The sequence below is a fragment of the Amblyomma americanum genome, chromosome 3, assembly GCF_052857255.1.
Source record: "Amblyomma americanum isolate KBUSLIRL-KWMA chromosome 3, ASM5285725v1, whole genome shotgun sequence".
Taxonomy (NCBI): Eukaryota; Metazoa; Arthropoda; class Arachnida; order Ixodida; family Ixodidae; genus Amblyomma; species Amblyomma americanum.
In genome coordinates, this window is record NC_135499.1 from 137,527,876 (window position 1) to 137,549,805 (window position 21,930).

Below are 21,930 nucleotides of genomic sequence, written 5' to 3' on the forward strand. Positions count from 1 at the left end.
CCCGCTGCGGTGGCTCAGTGGTTAGGGCACTCGACTACTGATCCGGAGTTCCCGGGTTCGAACCCGACCGCGGCGGCTGCGTTTTTATGGAGGAAAAACGCTAAGGCGCCCGTGTGCTGTGCGATGTCAGCGCACGTTAAAGATCCCCAGGTGGTCGAAATTATTCCGGAGCCCTCCACTACGGCACCTCTCTCTACCTTTCTTCTTTCACTCCCTCCTTTATCCCTTCCCTTATGGTGTGGTTCAGGTGTCCAAGGATATATGGGACAGATACTGCACCATTTCCTGTCCCCAAAAACCAATTATTATTATTAACTAGCGCTGTCGTGGCTAAGTGGCTATGGCTTTCGGCTGCTGACCCGAAGGATGCAGGTTCGATCCCAACGGCGCGGCGGCAGTAGCATTTCGATGGAGGCGAAATTCTTGAGACCCGTGTTCTGTGCGATGTCAGTGCATAGAAATCCAGGTGGTCGAAATTTGTGGAGCCCTTCACTGCGGCGTTCCTCATAGCCTGAGTCGCTTTGGGACGTTAAATCCCCATAATAGAATCAAATCAAACTTTCTCAGATCCTTAGATATAGTGGACAGAACAGTATATTGGCCCCTACATATTAGATGTACCTACTGCACAACACCACACCGTGTCCCTGCGTACGGCATGTTCATTAGATTACCATGCTTATGTACTGTTTTTCCGGTACTAAACCTAATAGCAGAAAAAGACAAGAAACGAGTAATTTATTTGGTAAAATCTATTTCACCAGACCAACCAAAGGGGGCACAAAGCAAAAAATCTACTAAACGAAAGCTTAAAACTTAAACAGCTCCGTTGTTTTGAGTCAGATGATTTTGATACTCTTTGGTGTTATGAATTGCGTGCTGGACATCTTTCTGCTCTGTATGTTTATATGTATCCCAGTCAGTTAAATTTTACCAACTTTGTGCATGCAGTTGATTGTGATGCAGATGTCTATGCTGTCCATCCAAAATTGCCCATGCAAGTCCATTGTTTTGTCAAATATTTTTTGCTGTGTTTGCTACTTGTCATAAGGAAGCACCCTATATGCAAAAATTAAGAATTCTAAATTCGCCTGAAAAGTGAAAAATCTTGGCGTCCGCAATTGTACTACACAACTGTGAGTGCGAAGGTGGTGGCGTTTGAGGGCTCGCGGGCAACGCGCAGTGGTCGTCGTCAAAATGCTTACGTGATCACGTGGTCGCCCCATATATGCATAGTCCGCGCCTTGCGCTAACTTTTTGTAATAGGAGGTATTCACATGACGTCATCCGCAAGGGGCGCTAGTGGCCGGCGCGGCATTCGCCATGTTGGTGGCCGCGCGCGGCAGCAGCAGCAGCATTTACCTGGCCATAGCCTCCTCTATTTAGATAAAATACAGGAGGCCATGACCTGGCTTGTGATGTGTGAAATGTGAGTGTATTTAGCGTCTCGCCGCAGATCATTTCTGTCCGACCGGTAACACCGTGTGACTGAGTGGATACGCCGTGAACTGCGCGAAGCAGAAAGAGCAGGCACGCTGAAAATGTTACATTTTGTGAAAACGTCGACCCGTAGGAATGTGCAGGTGCTGGCGTGGTGCGCGACGTACTACAAGACGGCTGCCGTGCGTTGAATTCATCGATATTGAGGTCCGCCTTGTGCACGGCGTAAGTTTGCCGACAGGCCGAGGAATTAAAGTATGCAAATCTATGAGAGGGCGCAATTGCTTGACAAGCGGTCGAGCCGAACATCCGTGCTGAGGGTGCCGACGGCCGAAGTGCCGTTTTTCACCTAGGTGAGTAGTTAAACGTGTATGTTCGTTTAGCTAGCTTAACTTGTCATCTCTGTCTGCTGAAAGTGACGTGTTACTACTGAATGTAGCGGAATTGCTGCACATCGCGTTGCTGCGAACCGGCCTACAGATTCCAGATATTGTGCACTAGAAGCAACGCTACATTTCTTCAAACCTGCAAAACATTCTTGCTGTCTGCCATTCGTGCTGCGAGTGCATGACAGTATTTGCTCGACCATTTTGTCGCGTAAACAAAGCAGCTATGACACAATATGCCTTTTTGCTGAAACAATGAGTATTCGGCGGTTCGCGGACTACAGCCGCTGGAAATATGAGTTTCAGCAGCGTCCGCTTAGGAATATGGGTAATTAATCATGTGCTGTGTTATCCACTATGTGTGCTGCATGAGTAGCTGACAGTTATGAACTGATATTAAAAGCTGCAGGTCGTTTACATTCTTGCGTGCAATGCAGCCGGCCAGTTTTGCTGCCGAGTTGCGGCACGCAGCTCAGTTAAATCACGGCACAGAATTCTGCTGCAAACTTTATGCACAATAAGCATTCTACAAAGAAAATTGAACGTTGTCGCATTTAACAACGTGCAAAGGTGTTACGGATCACCAACAATGCAGGCCGGATACCTCACGGCGCACCGTGACACTGCGCGATCTTTCGCGAAACGACCACAAACATGGCGCGTTTGCCGCGGCGACGCTTTCGCCGTCTGGTAGCGCGGCCTCAGTGAATACCTCCTATAAGGTGGAACACGTCTCGAGAAAACACCTTGAAACGTAACCTCGAGCTGCTGTGCCTGAAGTGAGTGCATTACGTAGCATCCGTCGCAAGTAGCCGCTGCAGTTATGATGAAGCAGAAGACTGACACCCTCGGGGGCGCTGAACGACAGTATGCTCAAGTCTGTGCCAACACATTTCTCGCTCTACTCGTAACATTCCCAAAACAAACACAAGCATCACACTCTCATCCACGGCGGCTCAAAAAGCGCAATATGAAAGCGAGCGCCGATATCATTTTGTTTCCTAAGTTCAGTCGGTATATCTACCGTATCTACTCTGATACCTCTCGCGCAGACTGGTGCCTGAATGCCGGCTAGGCTGGACATTTAAGCACCCCGAAAAACAACAAGAATTCGCGGCGGGGAGTCGTACGCATTCGCGCCGGGGTGCCAAATTACAAGGATAAGGGCGAAGGGTGCGATGGCCTGCGGGGCATCTATCTCTGCTTCCGCGCCTCCTCTCGGCCGCTATCTCGCATGGACATCCAAGACGTGGAAGCGCAGCGCGCAGCACTAGCGAGTACCGAGAAATACCAGCCACGTTCGCGTAGACAAACCGCCGCGTGTGGACTACTGCAACCATGCTCGCCAAACTTGGCCGCTGTATGCGTTTACGTGATTACCGATCAGTTGGCGGGCTCAGTGTAACCGCGCTGCGACGAGCGTCTCAGCGCAAATGTCTCGACATTTCTGGCATTTACCCGCCGATTACGACCCCCTTCGACGCCGGTCCAGGCCAAGTGTCGTACGAGAAGCTCCAGCACAATTTGAATCGCTGGTCGTCACTACCGTTTCGAGGGCTTGTCGTGCACGGTTCCACGGGCGAATGTGTGCTCCTGACGGCCGACGAGCGCCTCGAGATCGTGCGCAGGGTGAAATCGTCGCTGCCCGAGGACAAGTTGCTCATCGTGGGCGCGGGCCACGAGTCGACGCGATCCACAATTGAATTCGCCGCCCAATATGCACGCGCCGGCGCGTCTGCAGTGCTAGTAGTCACTCCCTGCTTTTACAAGGGACGCATGACGGCCGAGGCTCTCGAGAGACACTTCGCCCGCGTAGCCGACGAGAGTCCGGTGCCAGTGATCCTTTACAGCGTGCCTGGTAACACGGGAGTGGATCTACCGGCCGACGTGGCGATCCGCCTGTCGGCTCATCCGAACGTGATCGGCATGAAGGACAGCGGCGGAGAGATCGCCAAGATCGGCTACATAGTGCACAAGACGCGGGAGTGCGGCTTCCAAGTGTTGGCTGGGTCGGCCGGTTTCCTCCTGCCGTCGCTGCAGGTTGGCGCTGTCGGCGGGGTGTGTGCTCTGGCCAACACGCTCGGCGCCGACGTGTGCCAGCTTCAGGAGCTCTTTGAGAAAGGCGCGGCGCAAGAGGCTCGCCTCCTGCAGCACAGGCTGATAGCGCCCAACGCTGGAGTGACAAAACGTTTTGGCATCGCGGGAGTGAAGACATCCATGGAATGGTTTGGGCTCTACGGAGGCCCTGTTAGGTCGCCCTTGCTACCACTTAACGACGGCGAACAGTCCGAACTGAAGAAGGTATTCGTGAATGAAGGATTTCTGAAGCTGTAGAGGTCTGGACTCGATGACCATGTTTGGCGCGGCACGCAGACAATAATAATAATAATTGGTTTTTTGGGGAAAGGAAATGGCGCAGTATCTGTCTCATATATCGTTGGACACCTGAACCGCGCCGTAAGGGAAGGGATAAGGGAGGGAGTGAAAGAGGAAAGGAAGAAGGAGGTGCCGTAGTGGAGGGCTCCGGAATAATTTCGACCACCTGGGGATCTTTAACGTGCACTGACATCGCACAGCACACGCGAAAGGGCATTTTTCCGTCATGCTTTTTGCGGACCGAAATCGGCGTAAATGAGTTTCTTTAAGTTCGGGTGGTTGCCCCGCCGCGGTGGCTCAGTGGTTAGGGCGCTCAACTACTGATCCGGAGTTCCCGGGCTCGAACCCGACCGCGGCGGCTGCGTTTTTATGGAGGAAAAACGCTAAGGCGCCCGTGTGCTGTGCGATGTCAGTGCACGTTAAAGATCCCCAGGTGGTCGAAATTATTCCGGAGCCCTCCACTACGGCACCTCTTCCTTCCTTTCTTCTTTCACTCCCTCCTTCATCCCTTCCCTTGCGGCGCGGTTCAGGTGTCCAACGATATGAGACAGATACTGCGTCATTTCCGTTCCCCCCAAAACCAATTATTATATTAAGTTCGGGTGGCCACTAAGGGTGAGGCATTTACCGCGCCATCAGCTTTTCTCAAAACTAGTATATTGAATTTTAATTTCGGGATGAAAATGACTAGTTGCTTGACAGGTTCGGTAAAATATGCAAGAGTGGCAGATCGGGCTAGTTGGTAATTCATTATGCGATACAGCGCGAACAGAGACGAGGACGAAGAAAGACAAGGCACCACAGCGCTGTGGTGTCTGGTGCCTTGTCTTTCTTCGTCCTTGTCTCTGTTCGCGCTGTATCGCATAATGAATCGGTAAAATATGGCGTCATAAATCCACTTTCAATGGCCATGTGCCTTACTGAGTGCGTCTGAACCTTGTTAATTTCCTGAATGCATGACCGTCCGCAGTACGAATGCAGTACGACGCATCTGGCGCTTGAAATGAAGCCACAGCGTCTAGTCCATGTTGACTGTACGATTCTGCAGCAACGATCAGCACTTCGCGAATTCGAATAAAGTCGCTGTTTACGAACAGTTATAACGACTGCTAGGTCGCGAAGCAGACGTGGCAGCGCCGTTAATTCTACTTTTACCCTGACGTCTGCAAGTTTCGTGACAGGGCTAAGGATACGCGGCTCTTATGTGGTACATGGCGTACCACTCTTACGGAACCCATTTTAAGGAACTCAGCAGTAGACAAAAAGTAATAATTGTACTCCTGCCGAAATCTCGTCTTGTTCACGCAGCGAATAGAAATTTACTAGCAAGAACTGTGGAAAGCTATGGCCATTTTTTTTTTTTGTACTTGTCGCTTGACTTCACATATTTCATGGAGCGGAGACGAGCTCAACATAATAAAAAATATAAAACAATCAGAAACTTTGGCAACGTGTTAAGAATGCAAGCACTTCCATTTCAGCGTGGGTATAGAGTGTCTCTGTTTTGCAGATGGAAACATTGTGCTGACGTCAGACATGTTTTTAGACGAATTATATAGATGTCGTTTTGCCGAAGTTATTGGTGGGACATATTTTTTGATAGCTTCGCGTGATTCGCGAAAAAGAACGAAAATTAGGTCGTTTTCTATAATGCATATTGCACAATAAACTACTCGGAAAGAATCTAACGATAAACTGCTAGGTATATGCATTGCAACGCGATTATACAGGTCGAATTACGAATGTATATATTCATGAAGACTTAGAAAAATCACGAAGGGAATCACATAAACAGCGAGCGCATTCAATGCGGTAATACAAGTAAAATTACAAAAGTAACGCAATTTTGATTTCTAATTACTTCACAATTGAAAGAGTGGCTTGCATTTTATGCGCAGTATTCAACCACTCCGTTAGAGACGGCTGACGAACGATTGCGGACCTCGTTAGCACACCGTCAGTTCTAGCTGGTGTTGCTTCGGTGTTTATGATATCATGTACACCGTTTTACCGGTGTTCTCGTCTGGCGATGCGGAGTTTTAAAGCGGACGAACACCGATAAACCTCCCATCTCGTGTCATTCGTGTTTAGTGTGTACGCTGACGGCCTTCTTTTGCTTATGGCTGCGTATCTCAAGGGACGCGGTTGCTGTGCGGCAGCCAAGCGGCAACTGCACCTTGGAGCCGATGTCCGCTAGCTTCCCTTCAAGGACGTGCAGCCGCCCTTGGCCGTGATGAGCATTCTGTGCGCGTGCGTTTCCTTTCTCTGTTGTCGCCTTGCCCCGCGGGATTTCCCCGTCGAAAACGATTTGCGGGTCGACTGGCAACTGGCCGGTCATTCCCGCCCCGCATATATAGACAAAAAAAGCCCGCCGGCCGCAGCGAACGACGTCCCCTGCTAGGTTCCGGTCATGCGGCCACATTTCTACGGATTGGTCATTAATCGAAGAATGCTCATGACATGAGATTTTTGGTGCGAGTTAAAAAAAAAAATTCCTGGTGGTAAATTAAGTGAAAGCCTCCACTAAATTCTATGCATTATTAATTGCCGCTTCTTGACCGCGGGGTAGTAAGAATCGACTAGCGTGTTTCTGTGAAGAAAAATATTTGTAGCACTTCAGGTATTGAGTATCAGTTTCTATGATGCAGTTGCGTCACCGGGCAGAAGCCTTTCACTGTGTGAGGGATTCGAGGAAGCTGTGGGTCTCTGTCCCAGGAGGTGTCCATGTCCTTTACTTCTACGCAGCGAAAGTCCCTCTTTGCTGACTTTTTTCTGTCAAGAAAGTTTACACGTAGAAAGCAGCGTGCATAGATTGCTTAGAAAGGAGAAAATAGCACCGCACCTAGCTCCGTTCTCGTACGGTGAATGGGAAGGCAAATATCGGTGTGCACTGTTGCACACATGAATATCTCGTGATCACGTGTGTAACGACCACATTCAATGCTTTGAAACCAGCAATACTCCCTCTTTCATATTTCGACCTGTTGTCTGTAATAGTTAAAGGTTTGAAGAGACCTTTTTTTTTTTTGCTTAGTGCCACTCGGTTTTGTTCGTGTTTTTGTAGACTGTGCGCAGGCAGTCGCTTAATTATGATAGCGCATGCCTGCTCAGCAGTGAAGGGCAATATGAAAAAATGAAACTGATAGATATGCAGTGCATATATGATGTGATCACTAATGTCACACAATGGTCGTTTAGGTTGCCGCACCTGCTTTCGTGCTGACATGCACTGCCATCGGCGATAAGCTATTTCTTTGACTCTGTGTTTCGTGCGTTGTCACCTGTACCTTCCGCCGTAATCATCTTCTGTTTTAATTGCGAGGACTTGCCATAGGATATAGTTAATCTTTTTACATCCTAGTCTTGGTAGGAAAGCTGTAAAATATTACTGTTTCGCGACAGTAAATTCATCGCACTTGCCAGCCTCATACACACACACGCAAAAAATAACACCGATAACAGAGTTCCTCCGCTGACGTCAAACATGACGCTCTACCCGATAAGACAGGACGTGAGGTGCTATTCGAGGTCGTTTATTTCGAAGGCTGCGCCTTCTATCAAGTTCTGATGGCGAGCCTGTGGCAAAGATAAAACGCTGGTTTATTCGGTGTAGAACAACGTGCGAACTAAATGTCGCTGCAGCGAACTGATTCCGCGCACTAACGAATTTCACTTGCGGCTGCATGTCGTAGAACAATCGCTACATACAGGTCACTCACATTCTGACCTTTCATTTCAGCTCCAGAGTCTTCATTCGTAAGAAAGATAGCATACATCTGGCGCACTAGTCGCGAGCACCGTGTGAGCTAGCATCACGGTGTGTAGTAGAAGCATATGTGCCCTGAAGTGATAGGTCGAGATATTTTACTCATTACACTCACTGTCAGCGTGACATTTTTCCGCAGTATTTTCCTCTACAAATTTGCATTATTTTCGCGTATCTATCTCGCTTCAACGAGCTTCCATTATGGAACAAAAAGTAGCACCGTCACTCTTCTCTGTTAAAATTTGCATGCCATGAATAATATCATCAGCCGCTTTATTTAGGCCAAACCGCCTACTTGAAAGTGTTTTTCCTTCTCGCCCCTTCATTCCCCTTTTGCATGGCGCAGTTCACGTATGCCCACCCTGAGTGAGGCAATTACCGCGCCTCTCCTTTCTTCATAACTTCCCCCCTCGTACCGTCAGGGAAAGAGCCAAGAGCTTGTGTCATGCAAGTGCACAAGATACTGACCTTCCGATACTTCCGATACTTGAGATACTGACCTTCCGAGATTTCAAAGCAACGCACGATGCATAATATTATCTGCAGAGTCCTTTTAACCGGAGATTAGAATTACACGTCAACGGTTCCTCACGCGGAATTATAGCGTGAGCATGTGCGCGATAGGGCGGTGACGTTGTGGCTCGTGGGAAACAGGAATGCATGCACGAGTGTTGCTGTAGGGCGCCGTCTGCACTGGCATCAGGGTTTCGGAGGTATGGGTAAGCCGCCGATGTGTGTCCTGATTTCTGCTCTAGAGAGCGGAGCTTTTTCCTTGTGCTTAAACGGCAATCCTTCTCGGAAAGTCTCTTTTCAAAGACTGAGGCGCCCGTGTGCTGTGCGATGTCAGCGCGCGGTAAAGATCCCCAGGTGGTCGAAATTACTCCGGAGCCCTCCACTACGGCACTTCTTTCTTCCTTTCTTCTTTCACTCCCTCTTTTATCCCTTCCCTTACGGCGCGGTTCAGGTGTCCGCCGATATATGATACTGCGCCATTCCCCCCCCCCCCCCCCCTAAGAAAACAATTATTATAAAACTTACGTGTGCATACCTAGTCGTAACGTCAGTGGCCGCATAACTTATGCCGCTTCACTATAGCAACAAATTCGGTTTCTCTTGTATCTCACCCGTCCTGGGACGACAACTTACAGAGCGAACATCTCCACTTATTTGTACACCTTTTGAGGCAAAACCGAATATGTAAAAGTAAAAAAAAGTAATTCCCTTCCCCCATTTCCTTCTCCGTCTTCATTTTAGAGTTTGTTGGCACTGTGAAGCATAAATACTTCCCGCTGCAAGCACACAAGAGCTGAACTACAAAAATCAATGTCTCAGGCGACCAGCTAGGCGGCTGCTTGTTTATTGTGCTCCTGGTTAAACGTTTTCAGCTCCAGCATAACCTTCTTCAGGTGTCTCACTCTCCGGAACCGGTGCGTGCTGCCGCACTTGCTCGCTTCGTCGGCGTCGATGTCGAACATGGCGACCCCTGTTCCCATGTTGCCGTGGGCTCTCATGTGGGAAAACGCCAGCTGCAGCTGCAGAAGAGAGGGGCACAAAGCCAGAAGACGTGATGTTATCTTCTGAACGCATTCGCGCCGACTTGAAAGTTTTTATTTCAGCTGCAGACCTCCTTCTTCCTTTATTCTTTCTCTCCCTCCTTTATCCCTTCCCTTACGGCGCGGTTCAGGTGTCCGACGATATATGAGACAGATACTGCGCCATTTCCTTTCCCCCAAAACCAATTATTAATTCATTATTATTAATGCAGACTTTCACGATTCAGGAAAGATATTTCGTGTATACTAGGCTTTTAATTTAGACACCATTACGGCTACTTCGAGTGGCGTTTGTCGTGGGCAGCACTGGCACGTTGGGCTCTCTTCGAGCTGAACGCGTCACGTGCCATAACGTACACCTTTTGTACACGGGAGGGAGGCATCGCAGTCGACTGATGCTAGAACAGTGCCCGGTTTATAGTATTAGGACGCGTTCCGAAGAACAGTGGCGATGCGCATATTTCTTGTTATTCCATGTCTCCACATACTCCCGCTCAATGTCGAATACCCGCATAGCTTTTAGGCTCAAGGGGATCATCGTGAAGAAAACTTACATTAGCGATTCTACTATACTAAGTAAATAAGAGCTCCCCGGACCAGGACCATCTTAAATCTAATGGCGATTTCCACTGGTCGTGCTGGAGCAGCTTTTCTTGCTCCGCGACGACGAATTCGAGTTCCACTGCATGGTGGACCTGGACCGACCGCGCGAATTCCGCTGGTCGTTGGGAGCAACTCCGTTCCATACGGAGCGCACTAGGTTGACCCGCCCATCGGCGGCGGATCTCACCAGAACTTGTAGTCGGCGATGTCGTCACTTCCGAAACACTCTTGTGATTTTTGGTTATTTTTAGCGCGTGCAGGAATGTCAGCGGGGGACACTGAACGCTGTTTCGCGCGCGCGTATGTCGTCTTCGATGCCCGCATCATAGCGGTTACAACTCTCAATTATGGCATTGTATGGAATGGGAATAGCCCTCGCGTTGTCTGACGAGAGCTCGTCGGAATCTGGGTCCGCGCACTCTGACAGCAGCAGCGACAACAAAAAGTACCTCTTCGAAGCATTTTTCGAGGAACATTTCGCAGAAGCCTCTGCGAAGGGCAATTTCCTCGTTGGAAATTTCCCCGTAAGCACTCTGCAGACATGCGATATATATTCATTTATGAACTTACCTAGAGCATAACTGTGCTCCTCATTGCCTACGAGGTTCACCAAAATGCGGCGCACCTCAGGCGTAACATGAACAAAGCGACTAATAGGTTCCATCGCGAAAGAAGTGCCTGCCTCTCGACGTCTGCTTACGCGTATTTTGGCGCCAGATTTGCCAGACCTCTACTTCCGGAACCAGTACTTCCGCTGCGTGCTCTACATGTTCCGCTGGTCGGCAACGGTCGCTGTGCTCCGAGGCGGTTTGGGGCGCTCTTTTGCGATTCGAGCGCCTCGATTCGGATCCACCAGTGGAATTCGCCATAAGCGTTTAGGCCACGGCTATCAGTTGTTAATTGCGCACGCTTGCCACGTACGGTAGCACAAGCCCGTGCATAGTCGGCGCTCGAGGACCGTGTTAAGGTTCGCGAAGCGCTGCCGTCGGCAGCCGGTGAGAATGGGCGGCACCACATGCATTCGTGGAAAGAGCACCCGGTCATGCTTAGTACGCATGCGCCTTTGCCGCCTATTCACGCTGGCTGTCGGCGGCAGCGCTTCGCGAAGCGCGGCGGCCACGCGTTGCCGTGTTCCCTCTAAGTATGACACTTACTGTACCTAGCAAACTGCGTTTCATTAAGGAACACTGCGGGAAACTCGATCCAGTTTTTGCTCTTAGTAAAAAATCGACTGTGTGACTGTTATCGGTTGTGCTGGTGTTTTCTTCGGATGCAAAATATGTATTTGTTGGTGAAAAAGTCTTATCGTAAAATAGAACATTTCTCTTTCCGTCGCTCAATTCGAATTCATGACGTCAAGACGGAAACGGAGTCCGGAATCACCGTTAAGAAGCGAATGGCAGCGTAGCCTATAGCCTTACGGATCCTCGAATTAACTGTCTTGACGTCACCGCGCGCAGTTTGGTTGCGAAAGTGGCCGGTGGTGGCGATAGCTGTGCAGATTTTTTTAAAATGAAACTGGCCCCTTTATCATTAGAACATGCTTGTCTATCGGCACAGGTGAACTTAATTTGTCCTCAGTTTACTGCCCTTTAGGGAATGCATGGACACAATGCATTCCCTAAACGGACACTAGTTATAGAGTTATTGCGCTGCAGGGATCAAACCTTTTTTGAAATTGACTTCTCGGTTTCGTAGGTCCTCCATGTTCTGTCAGCTTTCCTGTAGTCGTAGTGGATTCCAACCTCTGCTCCCTTCGTGCCCCGGGTGAAGTTGCCTCCCGTGCAAACCTGCACCAGAGGTAGTGAAGGACCTGTGTATAAGCCGAGCTGCAGGTGTGGGTGAGACGAGCAATTTGCAAGGAAATCCTCACAAAAAGGCACAGGTCAGCTGCTATGACACTTCCGGAATGATGCGTCATATAGAATATCAGCACCAGATGAAGCCGAAAGGATTTATAGCTCCATAATAACAGGAACACAGATCCCCTATTTTCATACGTAAGAGCCACGTTAAGAATAATGCGAGTAGTGAAATGGTCAGTCATTTCATAGCGGGCATAAATGGGGGGGGGGGGGGGAGGGAAGGTTTCAGCCATTACGGAGGCCGTGATCGCCGTTCTGTCGTCGAAGTACAACGTCTATTGTGTTCACCATTTGCTTCAGATGTCATTCAGCTCTGAAAATCATCGGACAAGCTGATTCTGTTCAGCTTGATTTCTTTCGCCTTTAGCAGCAGAACATAATTTGTCCTAGAAAGGCGAGCTTTAGCAAATCAGTTGTAGTTAGGTCCCCGTGATACGTGGAGAAAATCTGTATTTTAATGGACAAACGCGCCCGTTTTAAATTACGAAGGCTTGGGGCATCGATTGGTGCGAGTCTGTTGAGCTATGATGTCCACATGTGCTGCTTGGGTTGACTTTGTTTTCTTTGTTCGCCATAGGACACGCTCCTCATCTGCGCACTAGGGCTCGTTTTGACAAAGGCGGGACAATTACTCTGGACTTTTACGAATGGTCTGTTTGTACTAAACGCGTGATTTCATTCAACACTTTATATAAGTCGATTTTTGTTATTTCATTTGTTTGTACGTCCCACGTAGATATAATTTCACATTTCTGTGCTATCTGCATGATAATCCTGCGGTTTCTCAGCGCCGTAACGCGCGATGAGGATGTCGATGAAATAACGAGAACACTGGACCAAAAGCGGACGGCGTAAGCAACGTGGCATCCATCTCGAGTGCATACTTACGTCGTTCATGGAGAGCACTTGGCAGCGTTCGCACTTGAGGTTGGTCCAGCCGTTCATGCTGTTCGCAGTCTTCTTGCTGATCGTGAAGGAGAACACGGCTGCCGTCAGGGACACCACGTGGAGCATGTCGTACCTGTTGATCACTCGCTTCATGCGCAGGGCGTCTTTCTGCACCATGGAGGAGGAGGAAGTGAGCAGAAAGAAAACAGACATTTCAATGCGGGGAGTCGTACCATCAGTATTGGCCGGTAGCTACGTGCGCCAAAGGTAGAAAATAATTCGAAAGACTGTGCTGATATAGTGCGGCTCAGGATGTAATTGTAGCACGGCCATTGTACACAGAAGAGTAATTTATTTTGATGGCGCTCGGCTCCCGGCGCGAAAGATGCGGGTTCGATCCCGGCCGCGGCGGTCGAATTTCGATGGAGGCGAAGTTCTAGAGGCCCGTGTGCTGCGCGATGTCAGTGCACGTGAAAGAACCCCAGGTGGTCGAAATTTCCGGAGCCCTTCACTACGGCGTCCCTCATAGCCTGAGTCGCTTTGGGACGTTAAACCCCCATAAACCATACACCAATTTATTTTGATGCCGAGCACGAAACGAAAACTCGACTGAGATAATCGAGATGGACGCAAAAATCTTCGTTAGAAGGGTGCGTAAGTAACAAAGAACTGCAAGCTAAGTAGCTCATCTGCAGTAGTTTCGACAGAATAGCATACATTGAACGTTGTGCAAGTAGGTAAAGAAAAGAGCTCTCGATAAGGACGGTGGGAGGAGGAGGGATGGGTCAGAGGTAAAGCAGTTAAAGGCGCACCCAAACGATACGAGAGAGTCGTTTCCATTCGCAATAATGAAATGAAAATGAAATTGAAACTTGGTTTTTGGGGAAAGGAAATGGCGCAGTATCTGTCTCAAATCTCGGCGTACACCTAAACCGCGCTGTAAGGCAAGGGATAAAGGAGGGAGTGAAAGAAGAAAGGGAGAAAGAGGTGGCGTAGTGGAGAGGTCCGGAATAATTTCGACCACCTGGGGATCTTTAACGTTCACTGACATCGCACAGCACACGGGCGCCTTAGCGTTTCGCTTCCATCGAAACGCGGCGCCATAATTGCCACTTCTTGGATTCGGCCGCATTCTTCTCTTCACTTAAGAATCCCAAGTAACGTTATCATCCGAGATGCACCGATGTTTGCAATTTCGATCGCGAGAGATCATATAGAGGCTGCCATCCGAATGTGAAGAATGCACTATCCGGTTTTCGCATTTTTATGCAAGAGTATATATATGGCCGTACGAAGTGTGAAAAGCGACGCAAACTTTGTGCTGATCCACTTACGATGCTGGCAATGTAGGAGTTGTTGGTGTCCTCGTATTTCCAGAAGCTAGACGGCAGCACCCGGCAAGGCTTGGCCTTCGTGTTCGTCAAGTGGCTGACAAACACCGTCGGGTACTCGTGTCTGCACATGAGATTTGAACGAAATTTCACCGCTATTTGTGCAGAGGCAGACATTTGGTCGCACGAGAAAGCCACCGAGGAAATAACGCGCCTATGATCTTTATGGCTCAGCAGGCTGTGTCTGGTGAAGAGAACAATAGAAGAGGGCCAAGAAAAAGTGAGCGCGTTACCGTCCTCTTTCTTTGTTCCCCTGATTTTCCTGCGTGTTTCCCTCCAAAATAAGCTCAGCGTATCAGATGGACCTCTCAACCGCGAGGTTATCATGGCGGGCAACAACCAACCTTGCGCTGTGCGTGCGAACACTAAACTTAGCCCTTCAGCCGCCATTTGTGAAGAATCCGACTGGAATAGCCATTAAATAAGCTTTGTTCGTTAAAGGAAATGAGACTGACGTCGACGATTTATTGGCGAGATGATAAGGACTGAGAGAGAGTGTCCGTAAAAGTCTCCTCGTCTGAGGTGACACTCTTCGGGCGCTGCGGGATGCTTATGCGTTGACTGTCATCACTGAGGAAGGATCATGATGAACAAGCAAGATGAAGGCGAAGCAGCAGAGATAAAAGCTGCCTACACAGTGTCGTAGAGCTGGTTGGCAAAGGTGCTCCTGTCTTCCCCTTTGGGCGCGAGAGCGGCGATGATGAAGAAACTGTACGCCTCCTTGTCAAACTTCTTCACGATCACGTCCATGCGCTGCGATGAGATCGAAGAGGCGATTAGTGAAAGTCCCGACGGCGGGAAACATGTAAGTGTGCGATGGAAAAAAAACACCAAGCAGTTCTAACGCTATACAATTACAGTGAATCTCGTTAAACGAAGTGAACCTCGTTGTAACGAAGTTGAAGGAAATTGAAGCTATAGCTTCGTTATAGCCAGTGTTGATCGAGCTTCCAAGGAAAATTGTCATTCCTTAGTTATATGCATTATTTCATTATAAACCGCTACGTTATAACGAGGTTAGACTGTATTCGCATTCTCGCTCTGAGGCCCGAATTCTAATCTAAGAAATTAAGTTGGCGTTCTGGACTCTTTTTCTGTTTTCTCTCTCAGTGCACATGTGCGCGGTCCTGTGTGTACAACTAAGGAGCACGAATATGCCGTGGGATTTCATGGAAGTGGTCTTTTTCTGTTTGATGCGAAATTTCTAGCATGAACCCGGGACCAAATAAATGCGAGGCATTTTTATTGCTTTCGTTGATAGGTCCAACATTACCTCGGAATATGCATGGAGAGGCCCTGGAGCAAACACTGGATGAACTGGTTACAACATATGTGTTCATGCAGCATGTCAACTGTAATGAAAATACTAAGCCAAGGTTAAAGCAGACAGAAACTAAGTTCGTGTGGTTCTGCTCCTGAGCATTTCGGATGAAGAAGTGAGTGAGTAAAAAAAAAAGGGGGGGGGGGACATTATGAAAAGGAGAAAAATATGAAAATACGAGCAGGTCTAAAGTTCAAGTGCGCCTTCCAGATGCCAACTTTAATCTATATATCCTCCTAAGGCCTTGAGTGTAAACAGTGTCTCCGTTTTTGTTCGAAGCTTGGGATATGATAACTTAGTCTTGAAAATATGATTGAGATAAGTCTTTTGTTGCATGCAAGAAAATATGGTTTTGTGCTGGAAAGTGTATTAAGAAATTCGTGACATTTCCGAAGCACAGAGGAAAAAAATAGAGCCCTCTCTTCGCTCAAATGATCGCTTACGTGTGTTCATTGCAGTGTTACTAGTAACGCTATTAACTGGTTAAATGTGATTTAACTCATGTTGGAATGCTCGTGAAGAGGCTTACGTTTAATTTTTTTTTTACCGTTAGCGTACAACGCCATGCTAATTCCTACTCTCACCTTTCAGGGAGCTCCTGATGATGGAGGCCGGGGGGGAGGGGGGGGGGAGGAAAGATGCGTCTTTAACCACACTCCCTATACTGGAGCACAGCTAGGTCCTAAAGGAAGCAGCGAATGAGCTTTTTACGCCACTAACCCTCCTTCCATGGCTGCCAGGCATGCGATTGCGTTGTCTAATACATCAAGCAGACGTCTGCTAAAGGGGGGCGCAGATAGATGAAATGGCCAATTTGTTGAATATTTTTCATTTCTCTATTTTTTTCCGTAACCCTCGGGTATCCATCTGTCTCGTGATGGAAAATTATTGCGAAATATGCAATACAATTTTAGAAAATCACTTTTTTTTATTGCTCGCTGTCAAAAAATGAGAGAGTGAATCGCGCTCCTGATGATCCTTCTGTATCACAAGTTCCGCGGGTTTTCTACGACGAAGCACTACCACCTTATTGTCACCAAGAAGAGAAGATATCAGAAGATCAGAGCTGCTCATTTTTGTAACGCCGCATTTTTCTGACCAAGAGCGCAAACATTTCAAGCAAAAAACGAGGCAAACGAGGGAATAAGCCTGAAGGTTGACATCTTCAGCTCTCACTTTTTAGGCGGTTGCGATCTGCATTTCGTAAGAAATGACAGTAGAATAGTTGTTTCTTGCACACGAACCCTGAGACGTTGAGAAGTGCTATAAAACTCTCGAATTTTCTATGTACACGTGCAATTGGTTTTGAAAGTTTTTTCTGTAAGGAACGTTTTTATGTAAAATACATGCTGGAGTTTAATTTTTATTTCTGTGAGTACTGCGCATCTAAAAAAACGAACTAGTAGTTATACTGTATAGAGTAGGCTATTGAGATCATGCTGACATAAAGTTGTGCGCTTTCTGACTAATTCATTCACAGCAACCTAGTTTAAAATAGACGGCGGTTATGAAATCAGCATAAAAAGTTACACAGCTGTGCCAAATGTGGTTAAAATTAATGCACAACTAACGGAAACAACTTTAACTGCCGACGCAGATCTTGCTTTTGTAAGGTGCAGCGATGGCTATAGTTCCCGAAGCGAAGCCACTAAAAGGTGTCAACACCGCCTTTTTTTTTTTGCGAAAGCTTTGTCGCTCTTGCAGGTTGCGACGCTGTCACTCAAGTCGTTATGCGATAATTTGCGTAATCTTTTCGCAGTACATGTCCTTAGCATGTATCAGGAAGCCGGAGATGTTTTTGTGCTCTAGACAACGTTCTCGAAGCAGGAAAAAAGAGCAGCTTGCTTACCGTGATGGTGTACTCGATGCGGCTTTGATAGCGCTCCAGGTACGTCGTAATGTCGGTGTCCAGATAGGCTATGCCGAAGCCCTTGATGTTGTTGTCGATGAAGGGGATGAATATCTCCTTGGGGTACATGTGCACGTACTTTTCTCCGTGAATCAAGAAGGCTCCTTCTAGAGACACGGCGTACTTTGTGCTCTTGGCTCCCTTGGCGCGCTTCTTGAACTCCTTGTAGCTTTCAGCTGAAACAGGTATACATATGCGGCTCTGTGTATGCTGATACGTGAGAAAACTGTGGTATTTTGAAAAAGGTGGAACGGCAGACTACGCGCGGTGTTGTCAAGCTCTTCTGTACTTTATAAAGCGAGCAGCTTTTCTGGCCTCGATCTCCAGTAGTAGCCTAGAGGGTAAACGTTTGAAAAAGTGTTGTGCTGGGTAGACAATTCACATGTGCCTAGTGTTCGTTCTGTCTTTATTCTAAGGCTAATGGTTAACGATATCACTGCTGAAAAAAAAAACAAGGAAAGAAGCTGCATGGGGCTGGACACCTAACGGAAAGGCAAGAAAGATGTTCGTAGGCGTTTCTCTGGGCAGCAGAGTGGACACCAATGGAAGGAAAATGTGGCACTGGAAGTTTTGTAGGAAAACTAGAATAATGTATTAGTTTTTGTTTTTCGAATTGAACCAAATCCAAAAACCGAAACCAGGTCAAATTTTGGTGCAATGGGCAGATCATCCACAGATGTTACTTTTGCGAAGGCTATGACAACGAAAGGTGCCCAGTAACGCCTAGAAAGCCTGCGCGCAAATCCTATGTCAAATCGAAAATGAGCCATATCCTGCTGATGTACGCATCAAAATTAGTGCTTTCTCTGTCAGCATGAGCCTCATAGGTCGGACTGTTTTGAGCATAGTTCCATTGATTCCTTCCCCAGCTCTACTTTCTCATCTACTGCGAATGATATAAAGAGATCGGAGGAAGACCTGAACCAGGAAGACGACGATAACGATGGGATCGTTAGCCCCCTCGCGACAGAAGCATGGATGCGCTTGTGCTGCGATAAACGTTGGAGCATTCAGCTGGGCTTGTCGGCAGTGGCTTTTTCAATTCATTATTACAAGCGAAATAGCAGAGGCAGACCGGAAGCGACAATACTAGCCGTTTTCCGGTCGTTTTGCCTCATGTATACACGTCTATACCATTTCGCTACTATTCGTGAATTTAGAACACTACAGTGAAGTAAAATATACCCTATATACTATACATTCTATCTAGTGTGAATAGTAAAAAAGAGTGTGAACAATAGAAACGAAGGCTGTTACGTCAGTGGTTGCGATAGAAGCCTGTTATTCACCTTTACTTTCGTGTGTTGAATCACAACAGTGCCCTTAATTGCACAGTGAATTTTCTAATTGCGTTTCTGCTGTATATACAGGATAATCATTTTAAGCATTATTTTCATAAATAGATCCCGAAAACAACTGTAGAAATAAAATTTTCTGAACAGAACTAGGTGAAATCTAGAGTTTCACATGGAAAATAGTGAAATCCACAGTTTACATGATCATAGTGACGAAATTATTCCCATCATTTTTCAGTAAATCGTGGCGTTGAGTTGCTCTAATATTTAACCATATCATTTAACAGCTTGAATAGTGTTACATTTGTGTGAATAACAAACTTTCGCGTTTGTCTCAGTTAGCACTTAGGTGGATTTTGCTCATTTCGAAAAAAAAAATTGGCAGTGGCTTAGCTCGGCTGTGCCAGGATATAGAGAAAGCTAAGGCATAGCTCGGTTAGCCTTGGTTAATCTCGATTGCAAGTCCAGGATAGGCTGGTTGTCAGGCTAGTTGTTGTCACATGGTTCGTCACGCGGTTGGATACGCGACAAGTCACGTGGTTGGTCACGTGGTGCGATGCGACCACGGTGGGAATGCGAGTTCGTGGCCGATGTAGCTTTCGCTACAAAACTTCATATTTGCTGGGTTAGGACTTGATAGGAGACAGATAGGGTGTAGCTTGGCGCTGTAGTTACTAAATCTGACTGATGACGATGACGTTGCTCACCGCTGCCCACGGGGCGTTCGATGACGGTCGCGTTGCTGGGGTTCTTTCCGCTCTTCATGCTGATATTGACCGCGCTGTAGATGAGGTAGTCGCAGAGGCCGTCCTCCGGCAGAACGGAGGAAGCCTTTATCCTCCCCGTGACGCACATCAGAGGCGTCGGTACTGCGCATGAGCACAGGCATCGTGGACTCCTGAGACATACAGCAGCATGCTCGGCTGCCTCGCAGCATTCCCATGCGTACAAGTTACAGTGCAGCGGGAACTCTTTGAAGTATAACTATCTCAAGTATCCCAACGCTTACGGATGGTACGATGGTGCCTGACGATTGTATAGAAATCAACGTGCTGCCAAAAATAAATAAACACCGGGCGCACCATCCGACTCCAGACAGCATAGGGGCACACACCCTTTGAAGGAGCATCGGGAGGTAGCGGCTGTATATTGCTACGGCTGTATATTGGTACGGCTATACGAACACCAGGCGTCAAGAGTTTGCGGGGCGCGCGAGTTCCGAAAACATGCACATTTTGTGGAAGCCGCTGCGTGTAATCTGAAATTAAAACCTGAAGCCTTCACTTTTGGGCGGGGACATTGCAGTGCCCTTATCATTTTCAGGGTTTCTGCCCAGGCTTCATGTACACCAGGTGTACGTCACAATATATACATCGTCTTGGCGTCGTATTTCGGTGAGATGCTATTGTCGTAGCTTTCTTGCTGTACCGGGTGATTCTTGATGTGACGAAATGTTGACTGAAACAATAATAGATCTCCATGCACAATTTTGATGCAGCAGGAGCGCATTCATTTGATGAGGAGGTTTTTAATAATGTTATAATTTTCTCAGAGCAATAATTGTGTAGGGGGCTTTCTCCGTTGTAAATATCTGCAGAATCCTCCTGCTGATGAATAAGAATGCTATCTAGGTGAACCAGGGTGATACAGGTCATGTAGGCTGGGAACCGTAACTTCTCAGCCAATGGAAATGTAAGATGCAAGCTGAGAACTTCTACATTAGTCCCTACGCCGCAGATGTGTATAGAACCAGTAGATTTATAGAAAAAGTAGGGATACTGCACAATTAAAATGAGCCCATTATAATCATTTCCTAGCTTTCAGAACGGGAAAACTGCGCTCATACCACCAAATTCCAGCACCAAATTCAAAATCATTCGATATAGCCTGTAAGTGCTGCGGTATATCCAGTGAAATTTTAGTTCTATTGGTCGGGTTAGCTTTAGCATTGGAGTGATCTGACAGCAAGCGTTATGCGTCTCTGGCAGCCGACAATTTGCTTTCTCCGCTCAAAATATGTCTTGAAATGCTGTTTGTAAAATACTGAGAGGAAAGATGAACTTTTGCAAGTGCAAACAAAAGCGATGGTCATTTTTACAGTATATACCTTACTTGAGATATTAATACCGTGGCTAAGAATGGACCACATGGGACCGTGTGGTCCTGCTGCGCCTCGACCTTATTGGAGTGCGACAAAAGCTTGGAATTTTTCGACATGTGTAAGTAACCAATCAAGTAGTCAAACCACACAGAACGGTAAGTGAACTATGCTACATAAAGGCGCGCTCACACTAGCGGGAAGCTTCCCGCAGCGGCACAGCGTCAACGTCGACGCTGCCTCGCAGCTCCTCAGAATGACGCTCACACTGCGCGCGTTTTCTCGCTGCGGTTGTCTTGGAATGTGGAGAGAGGAGGCGCTGAGGGAGGACCCGAACGAGCAGAAAGAGAAGGGGATAGTCACGTGACACTAGAGAAGACTGGAAAGCGCGCCCTTTTCTCGCGTCGTCGTCTTGATCGTCTGCTAGCTCTCCTCCCGTCGCCCTTTTTGTCTCTAGCATGGCTGGTTCGAGCGATGAGCTGTTGGCTACGGTAAACGTACTTATTACTTGTTTGTTCGCTGCTTCTGCACCGTCGCTTCTGCACCGTCTCAAGTCGCATGTTCATGCTGGCAAAGCAGCCGCCGAGTGCCCGGCCGGCCGGCCGGCCGGCCGGCTGGACGCGCGCAGCCTCCGCCTCCGCCGACGGGGTCACTGAACTGGGACCGACGTCACGGTTCACGGTCGGCGCCCATTGGCTGTTCTCGACAGCGGCACGGGAAAAATAGGTACCGAACCCATCGCTCTGCGGGACGGCACAGCAGGCTGTCCGCGGGAGAAAAACCGGCTTGTGCGGGAAGCGGCACGCGGAAAACGTCCTGCGTTGCGCGTTTTCCCGCTAATGTGAGCGCGCCTTTACCGGACCCATCGCTCTGCGGGACGGCACAGCAGGCTGTCCGCGGGAGAAAAACCGGCTTGTGCGGGAAGCGGCACACGGAAAACGTCCTGCGTTGCGCGTTTTCCCGCTAATGTGAGCGCGCCTTAACCTAGCTTAGTTTGCTGACCGCAGCGGGGTCCGATCCCCAGTGCCGCCGGGTACCC

At 48.1% G+C, this 21,930-nt stretch overlaps 2 protein-coding genes across 2 annotated transcripts in view; one reads left to right on the forward strand and one right to left on the reverse strand.

Annotated features, from left to right (window-relative positions):
- The first annotated feature begins 3,061 nt into the window (after window positions 1-3,061).
- Window positions 3,062-4,197, forward strand: LOC144123346 (4-hydroxy-2-oxoglutarate aldolase, mitochondrial-like). The gene has a single exon (XM_077656197.1). It carries the CDS (start codon window positions 3,165-3,167, stop codon window positions 4,158-4,160), a length of 996 nt encoding a protein of 331 aa, XP_077512323.1. The 5' UTR covers window positions 3,062-3,164; the 3' UTR covers window positions 4,161-4,197.
- Window positions 4,198-9,206: 5,009 nt separating this feature from the next.
- Window positions 9,207-21,930, reverse strand: part of LOC144123347 (uncharacterized) — a 19,435-nt gene continuing 6,711 nt past the window's right edge. Inside the window, exons 5-11 of the mRNA XM_077656198.1 lie at window positions 19,501-19,662; window positions 17,439-17,674; window positions 14,903-15,021; window positions 14,212-14,332; window positions 12,878-13,045; window positions 11,792-11,914; window positions 9,207-9,500 (exon numbers count right to left, since the gene is read on the reverse strand). Of these exons, the coding sequence (XP_077512324.1) occupies window positions 9,309-9,500; window positions 11,792-11,914; window positions 12,878-13,045; window positions 14,212-14,332; window positions 14,903-15,021; window positions 17,439-17,674; window positions 19,501-19,662 (1,121 nt within the window). The 3' untranslated portion in view covers window positions 9,207-9,308. The remainder of the gene's footprint in view (window positions 9,501-11,791; window positions 11,915-12,877; window positions 13,046-14,211; window positions 14,333-14,902; window positions 15,022-17,438; window positions 17,675-19,500; window positions 19,663-21,930) is intronic.